The sequence below is a fragment of the Kazachstania africana genome, chromosome 1, assembly GCF_000304475.1.
Source record: "Kazachstania africana CBS 2517 chromosome 1, complete genome".
NCBI classification, from domain to species: domain Eukaryota; kingdom Fungi; phylum Ascomycota; class Saccharomycetes; order Saccharomycetales; family Saccharomycetaceae; genus Kazachstania; species Kazachstania africana.
Genome location: NC_018940.1, coordinates 1,070,861 through 1,085,489, shown reverse-complemented (window position 1 = coordinate 1,085,489; position 14,629 = coordinate 1,070,861). Strand labels below are relative to the sequence as shown.

General features: G+C 35.7%; 4 protein-coding genes and 1 non-coding gene across 5 annotated transcripts; 4 read left to right on the top strand and 1 right to left on the bottom strand.

Annotated features, from left to right (window-relative positions):
- Positions 1–214: 214 nt before the first annotated feature.
- On the top strand, positions 215–7,567 carry HOB2 (Hob2p; the record flags this gene model as incomplete). The annotated part of the gene is made up of 1 exon (XM_003955065.1): positions 215–7,567. The coding sequence occupies one exon, from the start codon at positions 215–217 to the stop codon at positions 7,565–7,567; it is 7,353 nt and encodes a 2,450-aa protein (XP_003955114.1).
- Positions 7,568–8,714: 1,147 nt separating this feature from the next.
- On the top strand, positions 8,715–8,796 carry KAFR0Atrna3L. Its single transcript has one exon. It is a non-coding gene; the product is annotated as a tRNA-Leu (tRNA).
- Positions 8,797–9,087: 291 nt separating this feature from the next.
- MRI1 (S-methyl-5-thioribose-1-phosphate isomerase MRI1) lies at positions 9,088–10,332 on the top strand (the record flags this gene model as incomplete). The annotated part of the gene is made up of 1 exon (XM_003955064.1): positions 9,088–10,332. The coding sequence occupies one exon, from the start codon at positions 9,088–9,090 to the stop codon at positions 10,330–10,332; it is 1,245 nt and encodes a 414-aa protein (XP_003955113.1).
- Positions 10,333–11,550: 1,218 nt separating this feature from the next.
- On the top strand, positions 11,551–12,936 carry CLB2 (B-type cyclin CLB2; the record flags this gene model as incomplete). Its single annotated transcript, XM_003955063.1, has 1 exon — positions 11,551–12,936. The coding sequence occupies one exon, from the start codon at positions 11,551–11,553 to the stop codon at positions 12,934–12,936; it is 1,386 nt and encodes a 461-aa protein (XP_003955112.1).
- A 333-nt stretch (positions 12,937–13,269) lies between these two features.
- On the bottom strand, positions 13,270–14,505 carry CLB5 (B-type cyclin CLB5; the record flags this gene model as incomplete). The annotated part of the gene is made up of 1 exon (XM_003955062.1): positions 13,270–14,505. The coding sequence occupies one exon, from the start codon at positions 14,503–14,505 to the stop codon at positions 13,270–13,272; it is 1,236 nt and encodes a 411-aa protein (XP_003955111.1).
- Between the last annotated feature and the right edge of the window lie 124 nt (positions 14,506–14,629).

The following is a 14,629-nucleotide window of genomic DNA, read 5'->3' as shown; positions in this document are numbered from 1 at the left end:
TCAAGCATCACAGAAAAGGAAACAAAGATAATTTGTTCGAATACGAACTACAAATATTACTTGATCTTGATTGAATAGGCCATTCAAAACAAAACATAATCAAGATATCTAAATAGATTAGTTCTGGTTGTAAATAGTCCATCATAGACATCAAAAATATAACAGAAAACTTTCAGAAAGTTTATATGAATCAATTGCTACCATTTGTCTCATCATGCTACAAAATCTCCGAGGAATAGTTCACACCTCCCTCAGAACGGCGTTATTGTTGATACTCGGCTCAATACTACTACAGAGGCTTTTAAACTTTTTGATAGCATGCTTTTTAAGGATATCTCATGCTAGATTTTCCAACATTTCTTTCGGATTGATTGTTGGAACAACGGTACGAAATGTTAATATATCAAGTACATTATTTGACTTAAGAATAGAAAAAGCAAGTTTTAAAATAGGGTGGAAACCCTCAATTGTCTTCTATGGTGTTGATATAGTTCTCAAAAAGGGTGAAAAGTGTGATATATCACCTGCTGAAGGCAAATTATCAAATAGCAAGGAAAAGTACGGTCTGAAGGATGGGATTTTTTCATTCACGGTTCATAAAAGAGTACTTTCATTCTTTAAATGGGTACTTACCCTCAGCACACTTATCAGAACTTCTAAAATTACACTACCTAATGGATCAAGTATTGATATCACGCTTTCTTCTTTAAGTATTGCACGACAGTCCAATGGAAGCATAATAATCGACTTATTCTTACACGATATTGCAAATGTTAACTCTAACGAATCTCTTACACATATAGGGTTTTCAATAGTATGTGACTTGGCCAAAGAATTTAATAGCCAGTCACAATATACAAAAATTACCCTAAAAAAATGGCATTCCGTGCTGAAAATTGGCGATGCCCACATGCATATCCCAGAGAACATTTTACAGGAATCAGATGTATCTATAAAATCAGAACGAACGCCCTTTGATCACAAAATTTTGAAAGGTCTCGTAAAATCTGTTGAGCATCCATTGCGACATTTGAATATTCTCGATATAAAAATTGAAAACTTAACATTAACTAACCATAAATTAACCATCAATCTCTCTAGCATACAGATATACCTTGAAGCTGTGAATGCTTTAAGCAACGGCACAACTTTTGAAATGCTCCCGCCAGACAAATCCAACTGGGGAACATATGAGCTTTCTTTATCCGCCAATGCTATAACAGTGATGGTAAATGGCATTTCATCATTTCGAATTCCATTAATCAACATTATTTTGACTACTAATATAATAGTGTATTGCACTGAGAATATTTCTTGGAACAAAGTTACAATGACACTAAGCGTCAGTATTATAAATCCATCCATTTACTCAACTGTCGATGAGATTATTAGGATCATAGTGTGGTTGAAGAATTATCGTGTAGATCAACCAGCTCATAATTCAGATTCTTCCTTACAAGAGGGCTCTTTTGGTAAGTTCTTCACTAATTTATATCAGTTACCTAATTTCAATTTTGAGCTGTCACTCTCCAATTTCGTATCAACTTTCCAACTATCAGAAAGTGAAAACCTTACTTTCAAGCTATTCAGTACACAGGCTTACCTGGGAAGTAAAAACCATGGCATTTTGGAGCATACCAAAAATCTCCTGACTTCAGAAAAGAAGTGGCCTCATCCTCGTAATATTCCTGCGATTCAGCCACCATATAATAACATTAAATTTGCTGGGGCAAATTTTTCATATTTGAAAATGACAGGGAAGAACGATATTGCCCCAGTTACTACGCCTATTTGCGGACTTGAAAGCATTGATGTACTGTTCGATGAAGCTTATGAGTCAAAAATTGACATTCATTGTACTGCGAGACACTTACATGCCACCATTGAAGATATAATGGTCTTGAAAGCAATAACCGGCGCATACGATAGATTTCGTGAAGCTATAAGTTCTTTAGAAAGTGCAAAAGCGGATGGAAGCGAGGCTAAATCTTTTGATTCAATCAAACCCTCCCAGTGGAGATTAACTCTAAGGTTGAAGGATGTCTCTTATTCATTGATTCTGGCAGACATTTTGCCGACATCGCACGATCCTATAGAAACAAGTGGATACAATTTAGCAGGTATTCACAGGGGCGTGAAGGTGCTATTAGAAGAGTCAATGCTGATTATTGATAGTGATACAAAATCACTTGAAATCTCAGACGGGAAGATTTATAGAATAATGGATAATGCGGCGAGACAGAGTACTTCCGATTGTGTTTTAAAACTGGCACAAATAACTATGACTGTTGAAAAATCTTCTGAGATGTTGATTTTGATTCCATCCATCCATACGAAATTTGACGTGAATCTAATATGGTTGTATTTTTATCTCTGTAGCATATGGAATTTTTACAGGCCAAAGAGGCAAGCAAAACTAAATAACAAGCAAATAAGGAGAGAATTTGATTGTTTTGACACTATAAAATGTAAAATTGATAACTTTGTCATTGATGTCCAGCTTCCTGAGAACACTCCCTTGGTTTTACGAGCGGAGTATGTTGAATATTCTTACCCTGAAGGACAGCTGTCAGTATCATCACTATCTGGATTGGTTGAATCTATATATGTGAGTGAAAAAACAGTGTACATAGTCTTTTTACAAATGAACGAAATTAGATTTGATATACTCGAATTATTGGAAGAGAAAAAAGTAAAGGTAAAAGCTTCTGTAATTAAATTTACTACAGAATACCAGTTCAAAGTTTATATGATTACGGAAAACATAATTACTATGTATAAGTCATTCAAACAATTGAACCTAGCATTCAAAAATCTGTCACAATTTGACAGACTACATCCATCTGAAATGCTGCCTAGAAAGCCTCCCCATATTAACTTAATGGTTGAGAACTTCCTTATAGACGTGGAGGAAGATCCGTTTGAACAGGAGCTTGGTTTAATTTTAAAGGTTGGAGTTTTAGAACAGAAGGAAAGGTTACAAAAACTCAAGGAGTTAGAAGAAAGGCAGAAAAGAGGAAAATCTGACTCCCAGAAGTTCATCCCAGGAATCGGTTCCACAAAGTTTTTTGAGGATACAAAGCTAGAAAAGCTGTATCAAAACTTTTCCACTTCTTGGATAACGAGATACAGGAAGGCCAAGTTGACATTTCATGGCATGCCTTATCACGTGAAAAAGTATAAAGAATTCGATAATGAGTATCTGGTCTTCATGAGGGAAGATACGAGTACTGTTGCTAAGCTGACAATCAACGATCTGGATTTAAATTTCTTTCCGCCATCATTTTCTCTACAACAATATTCCGACTTTCTTTTCGAGTATGGTAAAGGTGTACCAAAAGATAGACGGTACACTTTGCTAATACCGCTTGGCATCGATTTTAAAACAGGATTATGGGAACTGTGCTTGAGAGACTATCCTATTCCTGTTGTTTCCTTTCCAATGACTTCCACTCAAGGTGACGTTGTTTTTGCTGAAAAAATGCCAAATGATTTGGCTCTTTACACTACCTATGTGCCATTTGTCCCTTCAACAGATAATGAGGAATATAGGAAACAAAACTCAATTTATGGTTCTCATATAATCCGAACAATGAATTCCGTGAAGATTTACATTAATATACAATCTTCAGTAAGTGCAACAACACCTGTTAACATTACTTGGGGTAAATCCCTACAGCCAGCATTTGAATCACTGATGCTTTGGTTTGATTTTTTAACTAAACCAAAATTAGATCCCTCCAAAAAACTTGGTTTTTGGGATAAGATTAGAAATTTAATACACGGTCAATGGTCATACTTATTTTCTGATAACAGTCAACTTCACTTGAATATTAAGGGTGCTCACGATCCATATAAGATCTCTAATGACGGTGCAGGCATGACGTTCTGTTGGACAGGAAATACAAAACTTATTATTAATGGAGCTTCAAATCCGGAGGAATTTTTGAAGATAGAATCAAAGAAATTTGAACTAGCTATTCGTGATTTTCTTGTACCAAGTAAATTTGACAAGGTATTCATGACTTTAGAAGGGAATGTAGTATGGAAATTAGGCATTCTATTTGAAGCAGGTGATATTGATAAGGCCGGAGAGACACCTCGTTATATTCCCTCGAGGCCACACCATGATATCCGTTTAGTAAATCCAGAATTTGTGGCAGAACCCCAAGAACATGACTCTTTTTCAGGCTTTCGGAGTAATTTCATCCATATGTCATTCAGTGTTTATTCCTATGAGAAGGGTGCTTCAAATAGTCTATATCTTGCGCCCCAAGCTATCAGCCATTTTCTAGTATGGTGGAATCTATTTAATACTTACACTTCGGGGCCTATTAGACAAGGACCACTGTTTCCAGAACTAATACAGAATAATACCAAATTTGGTAGGGCATTATTTACCATCAAGTATCAATTGCATGTCGAACCACTCACCATAGCACATATTTATCGCCATTTAACCACCCAATATCTTATAGAAGAAAATTCAGAGCAAGCGTTTACTGGCCTGAAGGGACGGTTTGGCTCGTTAAAAATGGATTTACATCAGAAGAAGATCAAATTAATGCATACAAATGAGAAGCTTAATCGCTCAAAACCAGTTTGGAAATTTAGAATGTCAACCGGTGAAATTGATTGTACCGATGCAGATGTCAGAATAATATCCACAACATTTGATAATGATCGTGTCAAGAAGCTTCTTGCTAATAATACAGAAAGAAGTATTCCAAGTTCTCGAAATGGCTCATTCTTAGATATAGAAGACCTGAAAGAATCAGATTGGTATGCATATAATGATTATTTGGATCTTGATGAGTTCAAGTTAATTAATTCAATTCCTCTGAAATTTGAAGCAATTCCATTGCTTTATTCTCCAAAAATATCATACTTTAGAAATCTTAATGATGAGGGTTATCCCCTTTTATACCCATTTGGGGATGAGGAGTCTCATTCCTGCTTCATCGGCAACACTCACCCAGAAAAGTTACAGAAATCATTAGCAAAAGGAAGAAAACATGAGCTTGAGCGACAAAGATCAATCATTGAAAACAGGTTGAAAGGAGCGTTAAAAGAACCTGCTATAACGCAAAAGCAAAAATCTCGTATATATGATTTGAAAAAAGAGCAACGTGAATTAGGACAACGGCATAGTATTGTTTGCGATTTTTTGAATGATTTACATGTATCAGGTACGATGTCTAAAACATCAGTGTCATCCGCATCGGAACAAGATGGTATATCTGTTTCTGGCTCTAGTTTTCAATCAAAAAATCAATTGGCTGAAAAATTACATGCAGTCGAGTCGTTTTTGTCAATGAGACGGACATCCAATGTAAGGATCAACTCTACTTATGATAATAGATTCATGATTCACAATATTAATCTGAAAATCGATAAAAAGATTAGAGATCATTTGATTTCTTACGCCTCAAGCATATCTGAAAGAAGAACTATTAAGTATGCCTTGAGCTACAAATCTGTGAGGGTGTTAAAGGACTTATTGGGGACAATGATACGGAATACCACTTCAAGAGTGGATCATTTTGAGTATAGTGAAGACGGAGACTATCCCTCTAACAAAGAGTTTATTGAACGTTTCGGAGATATCATAAAGGAAGTTACCGATGAGAATTTTGGTGCAGTCGATAGTTATCTTTTCAGATTGATATCACCCCAAATTCAACTAAGATCGGACTTAATGCCAAACACGGCTTTACTTATTTCTGCCAGAGATATAGAGGTTGGCATCATTGATATCATACAAACATTAAATAAATCTGGTAAGAGAATCCCATTCGACATAGATAAGATCGTTGAAACAAGGTATGGTGCCATTACAAATGATCTTCAGTTATTCACTCTTTTCAAGGAGGATTTAGTGAAATCGTGGACCCGATTTTTTTCGAAGAATGGTTATGGTATGGACAAGAATTCAGAATACTGGCCTCCTTGGATTCCATTAGAAATATGTCTTGATGGCTCCATTCTTGAGAAGCATGTGTGTTTGAAAAGAAGATCTATGTTTCTACTTTATACCTCTCCAAATCCTCTCTATTTCAACGAAAATGATGGTATTTCCCTTTCTACTGATTCCAAATGCAGAATTGGCTTTCCTGGTATGGTCATAACATCTAATTCTGCGCAATATCTTTCTGCTTATACTGTAATGGAAGATTTACTTTCATTTGAGAATACAATTGATGATAAGGTCGATAAGCTTACAAAGGTGCTCTTGGCAGACGAGATTAGAAACAATGCTGATAAGTTAGATATATCGATAGTGACAAATCTTCAAAATAAAATCAAGGAGCTGCACAGCGTTCAAACCTTTTTCAAAATCAATAATCCAAACTTTTTCAATGATATATCCCAAAAGTTAGCATTCGAAATACAAACAACTGTATTAAGATTGACTCTTCTCACTGCTGCTATAAAGAAAGGTTACAACACTTTCGGTGCTAAAACTACTAATAATAAAAAACTGAACTGGCATGTGGGTACTGACGAAGTTGTATGGGAGTTGTTTGACAAAAATGATGGTCCATTCATCACAGTTGGGTTAGGCCCCTCTGTGTTTACCAGGTCTGAATCTCAGGACGGGATAAATAGTAACAAAATATCGGTGTCTTCCTTTCGAATGTTTAATCGGCAAGAGTATCCCATTTTCAGGGAAATGCTGGCGCCTCTCGATCAGCATAATGATTATGACAGTCACAAGCCTATGGTTGAAATTTCTTGGATTCAGGGTCTGCCAGTGGGTGGTATATCGAATATGGAAGAACTAGTTATTACTATACAGCCTATTCTCTTCAAAATGGACAATGTTACTTCAGAAGAAATTATGAACTACTTATTTCCAAAGAGAGAGGACTTAGTCTCACACCTCTTAGTAGGGGAGCTAAGTGTTGGTGAACGGGTGGACGAAGTAGAAGTGGAAAGTATATCGAGTTCTAATGAGTCTTACTCAGATATTAGGGATTTAGCTTCGTGGGATTTGTCAGCTGCTCATCATCGACCAGTCTCTTCGAAACGATTAAAGACAAAGAGAGCCACACGCTCGCCATCTCATAACCGTGATGAGAATATTAATGAAATGGTTAGAAGATCAGGTACATATTTCAACGTCAAGAGAATTCACATCAAAAGAACTACAATGTCAGTATCATACAAGGGGGCTCACAGAGTACTGACTGATGTGATGGATCTTCCTGTCAAAGTTCCAGATCTGGTGTATTATGACAAGGTTTGGTCAAGAGATGAATTCTTCAGTGCTCTGAAACGAGATATTGTCAGGGTGGTTGTTCAGAACTTGGGGGTTATTATTGGCAATAAATTTTTGCCACATAAGAAGGAAGATAAATCAGCAGTTACGAGAAATATGTCACTAATACTTGAGGCCGAAACTCGAGGTGCTGATATCAAGCCAAAATCATTTCTTGATTCAAACTCCAGCTTCATGTCTCCGTTGAGCAGGACAACCCCAAAGTCAATAGATGACGAAGAAGAAACGACATCAACAGAAGATGTTTCGAGTGGCAGTCTTGAATCTTATTACCCGAGTTCCTAAGGTTGGATAGTATTAACTAAAACTGATAATCTAAGTATGCAATAAGCAATTAATGTAAGATACTGGTGTGAGAATAACATAAATACATTCGAGAACTTTCATAAAAAAATGAAAATATATAAACTAATCAATATTTGTAGTAGGCCAGCAAACGAGACAATTTAATTGAAAAGTTATTCGTTTACTAGTTGCGCTATATCTGAACATACTCACACTAATTATTCATGTGATCATAGTGGTCATTATGATTTTCAGCAAGCTCTGTAAGTAGCCGTTTACTTCTGCTAGTATGTAAATTTGCAGATGTATATCACCTCCTTCCAGATATACAGAATGCTGTACACGGGGATATAAAACTGCCATAACCACCTATTTCTATTTTGAAAATTCCAATAGGCACTCACCATTTTGAAAGCGTACTTTTGTTTCTCCAGAAAAGATCATAACGCAATTTCTAGAAGTGATGCACTACCACACTTGTAGTGCTAATGACCATAGAAAGAAGACTGCAATGCAACTCATCTGTGCCTTTTAGAATGAAAATATTACAATTAAGCCGCTAAGAAACACTTTCATTCACAATACCCAATATGACAAAAAATGGCACGAAGATTTAGCAAAACTGTGTGACGTAAAAGGAGGTCAGAGGTTGTCTTCGGTGTTATAGTGTTGTTGTGGTTATTGTTCAATAATGTTATAGGTCAGTCAATCAACTAAATAAATTCTCGTTAATCAGTGGTTATATCAAATAATGCACATGTTATATGTAAAATAAACTATAATATAAATACTATACCATGAAACGAACATTGAGCAAACTTTAGTGTTTATCTGGATATTTACAGTTTTTCCAACACATTTGATTTGTAATGACTATCATATTCAAGATTGCCATTTCTGACGTTATGTAATGTTTTCTACCGATAAATTCACTAGTTATCACAGTATCACATTATTATATAATTCAGTTAGTCTCGAACACTCTAAATCTTTTCGTTTTTACTTTCAAAGTATTGAAATGTCAGCATATCACCATTTCCAGTACTATACTAGGCCAGAACACATAAGGTAGGTTCCCAAGAGAGGAGTACTCTTTCATTAATGCGGATCAGATTCCAATATAAAAACTTCCGTGTGAACTCGTTCTGGTACTCTGGCCGAGTGGTCTAAGGCGTCAGGTTAAGGTCCTGGTCTCTTCGGAGGCGCGGGTTCGAACCCCGCGGGTATCATTTTTTTTAACGGATTACAGGATCAATAGTTTTCTCATAAACGTCATCGAACTTAATTCACTAAACTGAAAATCAGTGACATGAAAAAAAAAGAACCTCCTCAGCTCGTCCTTCCTAAGGCTTGATTTGAAGTATGTGTCGCTTCCAGCAGCATGTGCCGACAAATTACTATATAGTTTTGCCTTCTCATTATGTGATATCATAAATCCGATGATGAAAAAAAATTTTCGATGATGAGTTCGATCTAATAGGTGAAGCCATAACAAGATATAGTTATACAGCGATCTCGTAATGTCTTTACAAAGCATTATATTCGAAAAATCTGATAGAACTAACGTTTTGGTGCAGGTATTGGATCAGTTATTACTTCCTTACACAAGCAAGTATGTACCAATCTACACCATTGATGACGGTTATACGGTGATCAAAAATATGCAAGTCAGAGGGGCTCCTGCTATTGCAATGGTCGGTGCACTTTCTGTATTATTAGAAACTCAATTATTGACCAATAAAAATTTTACTGCAACCCAGTTTTTCTACGATGTTTCCAGCTGGGCACCCATCAGAACGAGATTAACTGAAAGATTAGAGTTTCTTTTGAGTAGTAGACCTACTGCAGTTAACTTATCCAATGCTTTAAAGGACATTTCCTCAATTTTACATAACTGCGAAGACCTTACTTCGTTTAACAGTGAGGTTTTCGACTACACATGCAAATTATTGGATGAAGATTCAACTAATAATAAGAAAATGGGAGATAATGGAGCAGAATACCTTTTGAAAAGTTTAGAAATGGAAAATTTTGCAGAGGATTTCGCAGTCTTAACAATTTGCAATACAGGATCATTAGCCACAGCAGGATATGGTACAGCTTTGGGTGTTATTCGTTCATTGTGGAAGGATTCTGTAGCTAAGACTGATTTATCACAAAGCCCAAAAAAAATCAAGAGTGGTAAACCTAGATTGGCACATGTGTATCCACTAGAGACAAGACCTTATAACCAAGGATCACGTCTCACCGCTTACGAACTGGTCCATGATGAGATTCCATGTACTTTAATTACAGACAGTTCTATTGCTTATAGAATAAAGACGAGTGATGTCCCCATCAAAGCTGCTTTTGTTGGGGCCGATAGAATTGTCCGTAATGGTGATACCGCTAATAAAATAGGAACATATCAACTATCCATCCTCTGTAAGCAGTTTGGTATAAAGTTCTTTGTCGTTGCTCCAAAAACTACTATTGATAGTGTCACAGAAACAGGTGACGGTATCATTGTTGAAGAACGTAAGCCAGAAGAATTCAAGCTAGTTACAGGTACGCTGATCGATAATAATGGAGGTATAATGAGACCTGCAATGAATGAAAACAATGAGCCAATTAACGCCCAAGTAGGCATTGCACCACCAAACGCTCAGGTATGGAACCCATCTTTTGATGTTACACCACATGAGTTCATTGATGGTATCGTGACAGAAGAGGGCGTTTTCGTTAAGAACTCTCAAGGAAACTTCGATTTACAGGCTCTCTTTTAGTCCGGTATGTGATACTTCTATTAATATTTGAGATTATATAGTAAAAACAAGCGTATTTTAGCATTCTCTACCGTGATATATAGTGTTTACGCGAATGTAATGTGTATCAAAAATTTGTTACGGTGGAACACGTTCGAAGTGCGTGTGTGCCTTCATTCATAAGAAAGTTTTCTCTAATCAAGTACATACTTAAGAAGGCGAGCTATGCATGGCGTCTATCGTTGTTTAGTAACAACAATAGTATCCCAGCAGATCGAGAGACGTCTTACAATAGGACCACAGCACTTCTCCATCTCTGAATGCTTCTTTCAATGCATTTCTCTGTTATTTACATGGGTTTGACAGTTCAGGCCCTCTTCGTTTGCGCTCAACCGCAAATGGAAAATAGTAAACATGGATCGGAAACAAAGAACCAAAAACAGAAAATTGTAAATAGATCGCCTACCAATTTCGGAAATGATCAAAACAAACAACAAATGTGTTTTTTGGTGCAGTTGCGTCTCAAACTCAATTGAGAAACTTCTCTCGTAAATGTATGAGGAAAGTGTCATGGTGAGCCAGGGTTGAATTCTGCTACACCTCTTGAGACATTATTTTCATCCTCCTAAATAGGCAAAATGAACGCAAAGAAAAGCAGTATTTTCTATTCTCAGTCGGTGCTATTAACTTTGTACAAATTTTTTTTCTTCTTGAATATTTCATTATAGTCTCTTTCACAATGTCATATACTTTGTTTTTGCTCTTTTCGGCAGTGAATCAACTTCCTCAACTTTAGTAGTTGTTTCTCATTTGATCTTATTTACAAATCAGCTGGGGGGTTTGATCTGTCTTTTTTTCCTTTGGATCCTTTTTCAATATATATTATCCAAAGTGCATTCTCAATTATATTTCCCTTTGATCTTCATCTGTCGCCTGCCAAGATCAAAGCTACTACTTCCATTAAAACTATCAATTATCATTCACTACATCAACGCTATCTGATATCATAATTCAATACACTAAGATTAGTATTTATTGTTATTATTATAAAAAAATTTTTCCAATCTAGGCTATATCAAATAATCAGTGAAAAGTAACGAATAGGGAAAAAGAAAACTTTTCAAAAGTCCTGTTGTGTAGTCCTCACTTTTTTACATCCATCTTATTCATATATTATACCAGACAATTCAAGTCTTTGCATTCTATCAGCCATAGGAACTGAAGGTAGTTCTCTAAATCATGTCTAATTCATCCTCTTCACTAACACATAATGATATGGATAATATCAGTAGTGCTAAGCTATCCCGAACTGTGCAGAGATTAGCTTTAAATAACGTTACTAATACTACTCTAGCGCAAGAAACATCTTCAATCAATTCCAATTTGAGAACTTTGAAATCTTCATTAAATATTGCTAAAAATGAAGGTACTAAAATACCACAATTGAATAGAAGACTAATACACGATAGTACTAATTCTGTCCCTTTGAGACGAGGACATGATATAGCATCCACAGAAATGCATTTTCAACGATCCAAGGAGATGGAAGAACATGATAAAGAAAATCATGATCCTTTCAGTAACGAATCTGTCTCCACAAACTCAACCAAAGACACCTTACCAAATATTGAGAAACAACATGAATTGGAAAAAGAAAGAACAAACTTGGACATAAATAAAGACAATGATGTTGGCAGGAAAAGGCCAATGTCTGCTGTTGTCGAACAAGATGAACCTAAAAAATTTAAAGTGTGTTCTGTCAATGGTACCGAAGAATATGAATGGGAAGATTTAGATGCAGAAGATGTCAATGATCCTTTTATGGTTAGTGAATATGTTAATGACATTTTTGAATATCTATATCGCCTAGAAGTAATAACACTACCAAACAAAGAAGATCTTTATAAACATAGAAATATTCGTCAAAACAGAGATATCCTAGTCAATTGGTTAGTGAAAATTCACAATAAGTTTGGCTTATTGCCTGAAACCTTATATTTGGCAATTAATATCATGGATCGTTTTCTCTGTAAAGAGCTAGTTCAATTAGATAAATTGCAATTAGTTGGGACTTCATGTCTATTTATTGCATCCAAATACGAAGAAGTATATTCTCCAAGTATAAAGCATTTTGCATCTGAAACAGATGGTGCGTGCACAGAAGAGGAAATCAAAGAAGGTGAAAAATTTATTTTGAAAACTCTCAATTTCAATCTTAACTATCCAAACCCAATGAATTTTCTAAGAAGAATTTCCAAAGCGGATGACTACGATATACAGTCTCGAACGCTTGCTAAATTCCTTTTAGAAATATCTTTAGTGGATTTCAGATTTATAGGTATATTGCCTTCCCTTTGTGCTGCTGCTGCAATGTTTTTATCAAGAAAGATGTTAGGCAAGGGAAAATGGGACGGCAATTTAATTCATTACTCAGGTGGATATTCAAAAGATCAACTTGCGCCTGCTTGTCGCATGATTATGGATTATTTAACAGGCCCCATTGTCCACGATGAATTCCACAGAAAATACCAATCAAGAAGATTTATGAAAGCTTCTGTAATTTCAGTGCAATGGGCTTTAAAAGTTAGAAAAAACGATTACGATATAATGACTTTACATGAATGATTTTTTTTTTGATGAAATGCACCTATTATTTTACCTTTATTTTGTACATTATCTTTAAGACACGAAGAACTCTTCAACGAAAACACAACAACTAATCGGCTTTTGTTTTACCTTCTCAATTCATGATTACCTAACTTCCCATGTTTTATGCTTAATACCAACTCATCTACCTCACTTAATGTGCGCGCTCTTTTACTAATTCTAATTGTTTAATTCTCAATTTTTTTGTATCAAGGCTATGTATCTTTAGATCTATTTATATATAATAAGTCAACAACAGTAATTCTAATAAATTTAATAATGAAATAATATGCATTTATGCGTGAATAAATATTAGATAATTGATTGTATATTTGGAGGAAATAGTCTAGTAAATTCGTTCTTGACTTCTTGTTGACACCAATCATTTGCCACATAGAAAACTTCACCATAATCTCTCTTTTGATATTTTTTTATTAGATATTCTAATTTTGAATACGGCGAACTTAAATCTGTCACTAATTGTCTGGAATGTAGCTGGAACTCGTTGTCGTTAAATGGATCAATGTCTCCACTGTAGTGTTTTAGGTTTGCATCCCAATATATGTCATTTTTAGCAGTTATTCTTCTCGAAATATACATTGATATAGCGCTAAGTAATGAGGGTTTTAAATGCACGTATCTATGGGAACATATTGAATATTCTAGTAAAAATTTAGCAATGTTTCTCGTTGTCGAATCATAATTATCTGCTTTAGATATCCTTCTCAAGAAATTCAGCGGATTTGGCCAGCCAATATCAAACCCTAACTTGGTTAGCATGAACATTTCAGCTCGCCTTATATCAAGCTTTGATGCAGCGCCATCGGTAATGTATGAGTATTCTGCAATCTTCGGTAGATGAATTTCTTCAAATTTGGCTGCTATGAATAAAGATGTCACGGCTACCAATTGTAGTTTATCTATTGTAGCTTTATTTCTTGATAAGAATCTGTCCATTAAGTTGATTGCCAAATACAGAGTTTCAGGGAAGCAGGAAAACTTCTCATGAACTTCGACAAGCCAGTCTACCAAGACGGCTCTTACCGATGGTCGTAAATAACTGGGTGAGTTGGTATCTGTTAGGTAATTGTGAGACGGAAGGGTTTGTTGTTCACGTTCATAGAGATGCTGGAATATATCATCAGTATATTCAGTGACCATGCAAATATCATCTTTTTCATCTGAGTCTAAATCGTTCCAGGCATGGACCTCATTTCTTGACATCTGTTCATAGGATGTTGTTTCATTTTCAAAATTCGGTGGTGACGTTTTTTGTTCAAAGGATGAGCTTCCACTATCTTTATACACACGTCTTTTCTTTAATGAATTATACGCTAGCTCGCTATTATCTCTTCGTACTCTTGTTTGAAATTTCTTCTCTGTATCTTTCTTGAGGTTATTCGAATTCACTTTTGCTAGGGCTTCCCTATCAACTCCGCTATGGTATGTTTCTATTTTGACTTGCTTTCCCCTTTTGAAGGGTGCAACTTTATTCTCGATCATCTCGTCACTTATCCTGGAAACCTCGTTCGTATTAGAGTATGGCATTTCAACGACGGTGGAGACTTCAAAAAGCTGTTTAGAAATAGAGCTTTCTGCCGAAAAGATAATCTGGTAGTGACCTGAATGTAATGGCAGAAGGCTGTAATAAATAGAATTTCAGTCACAATTG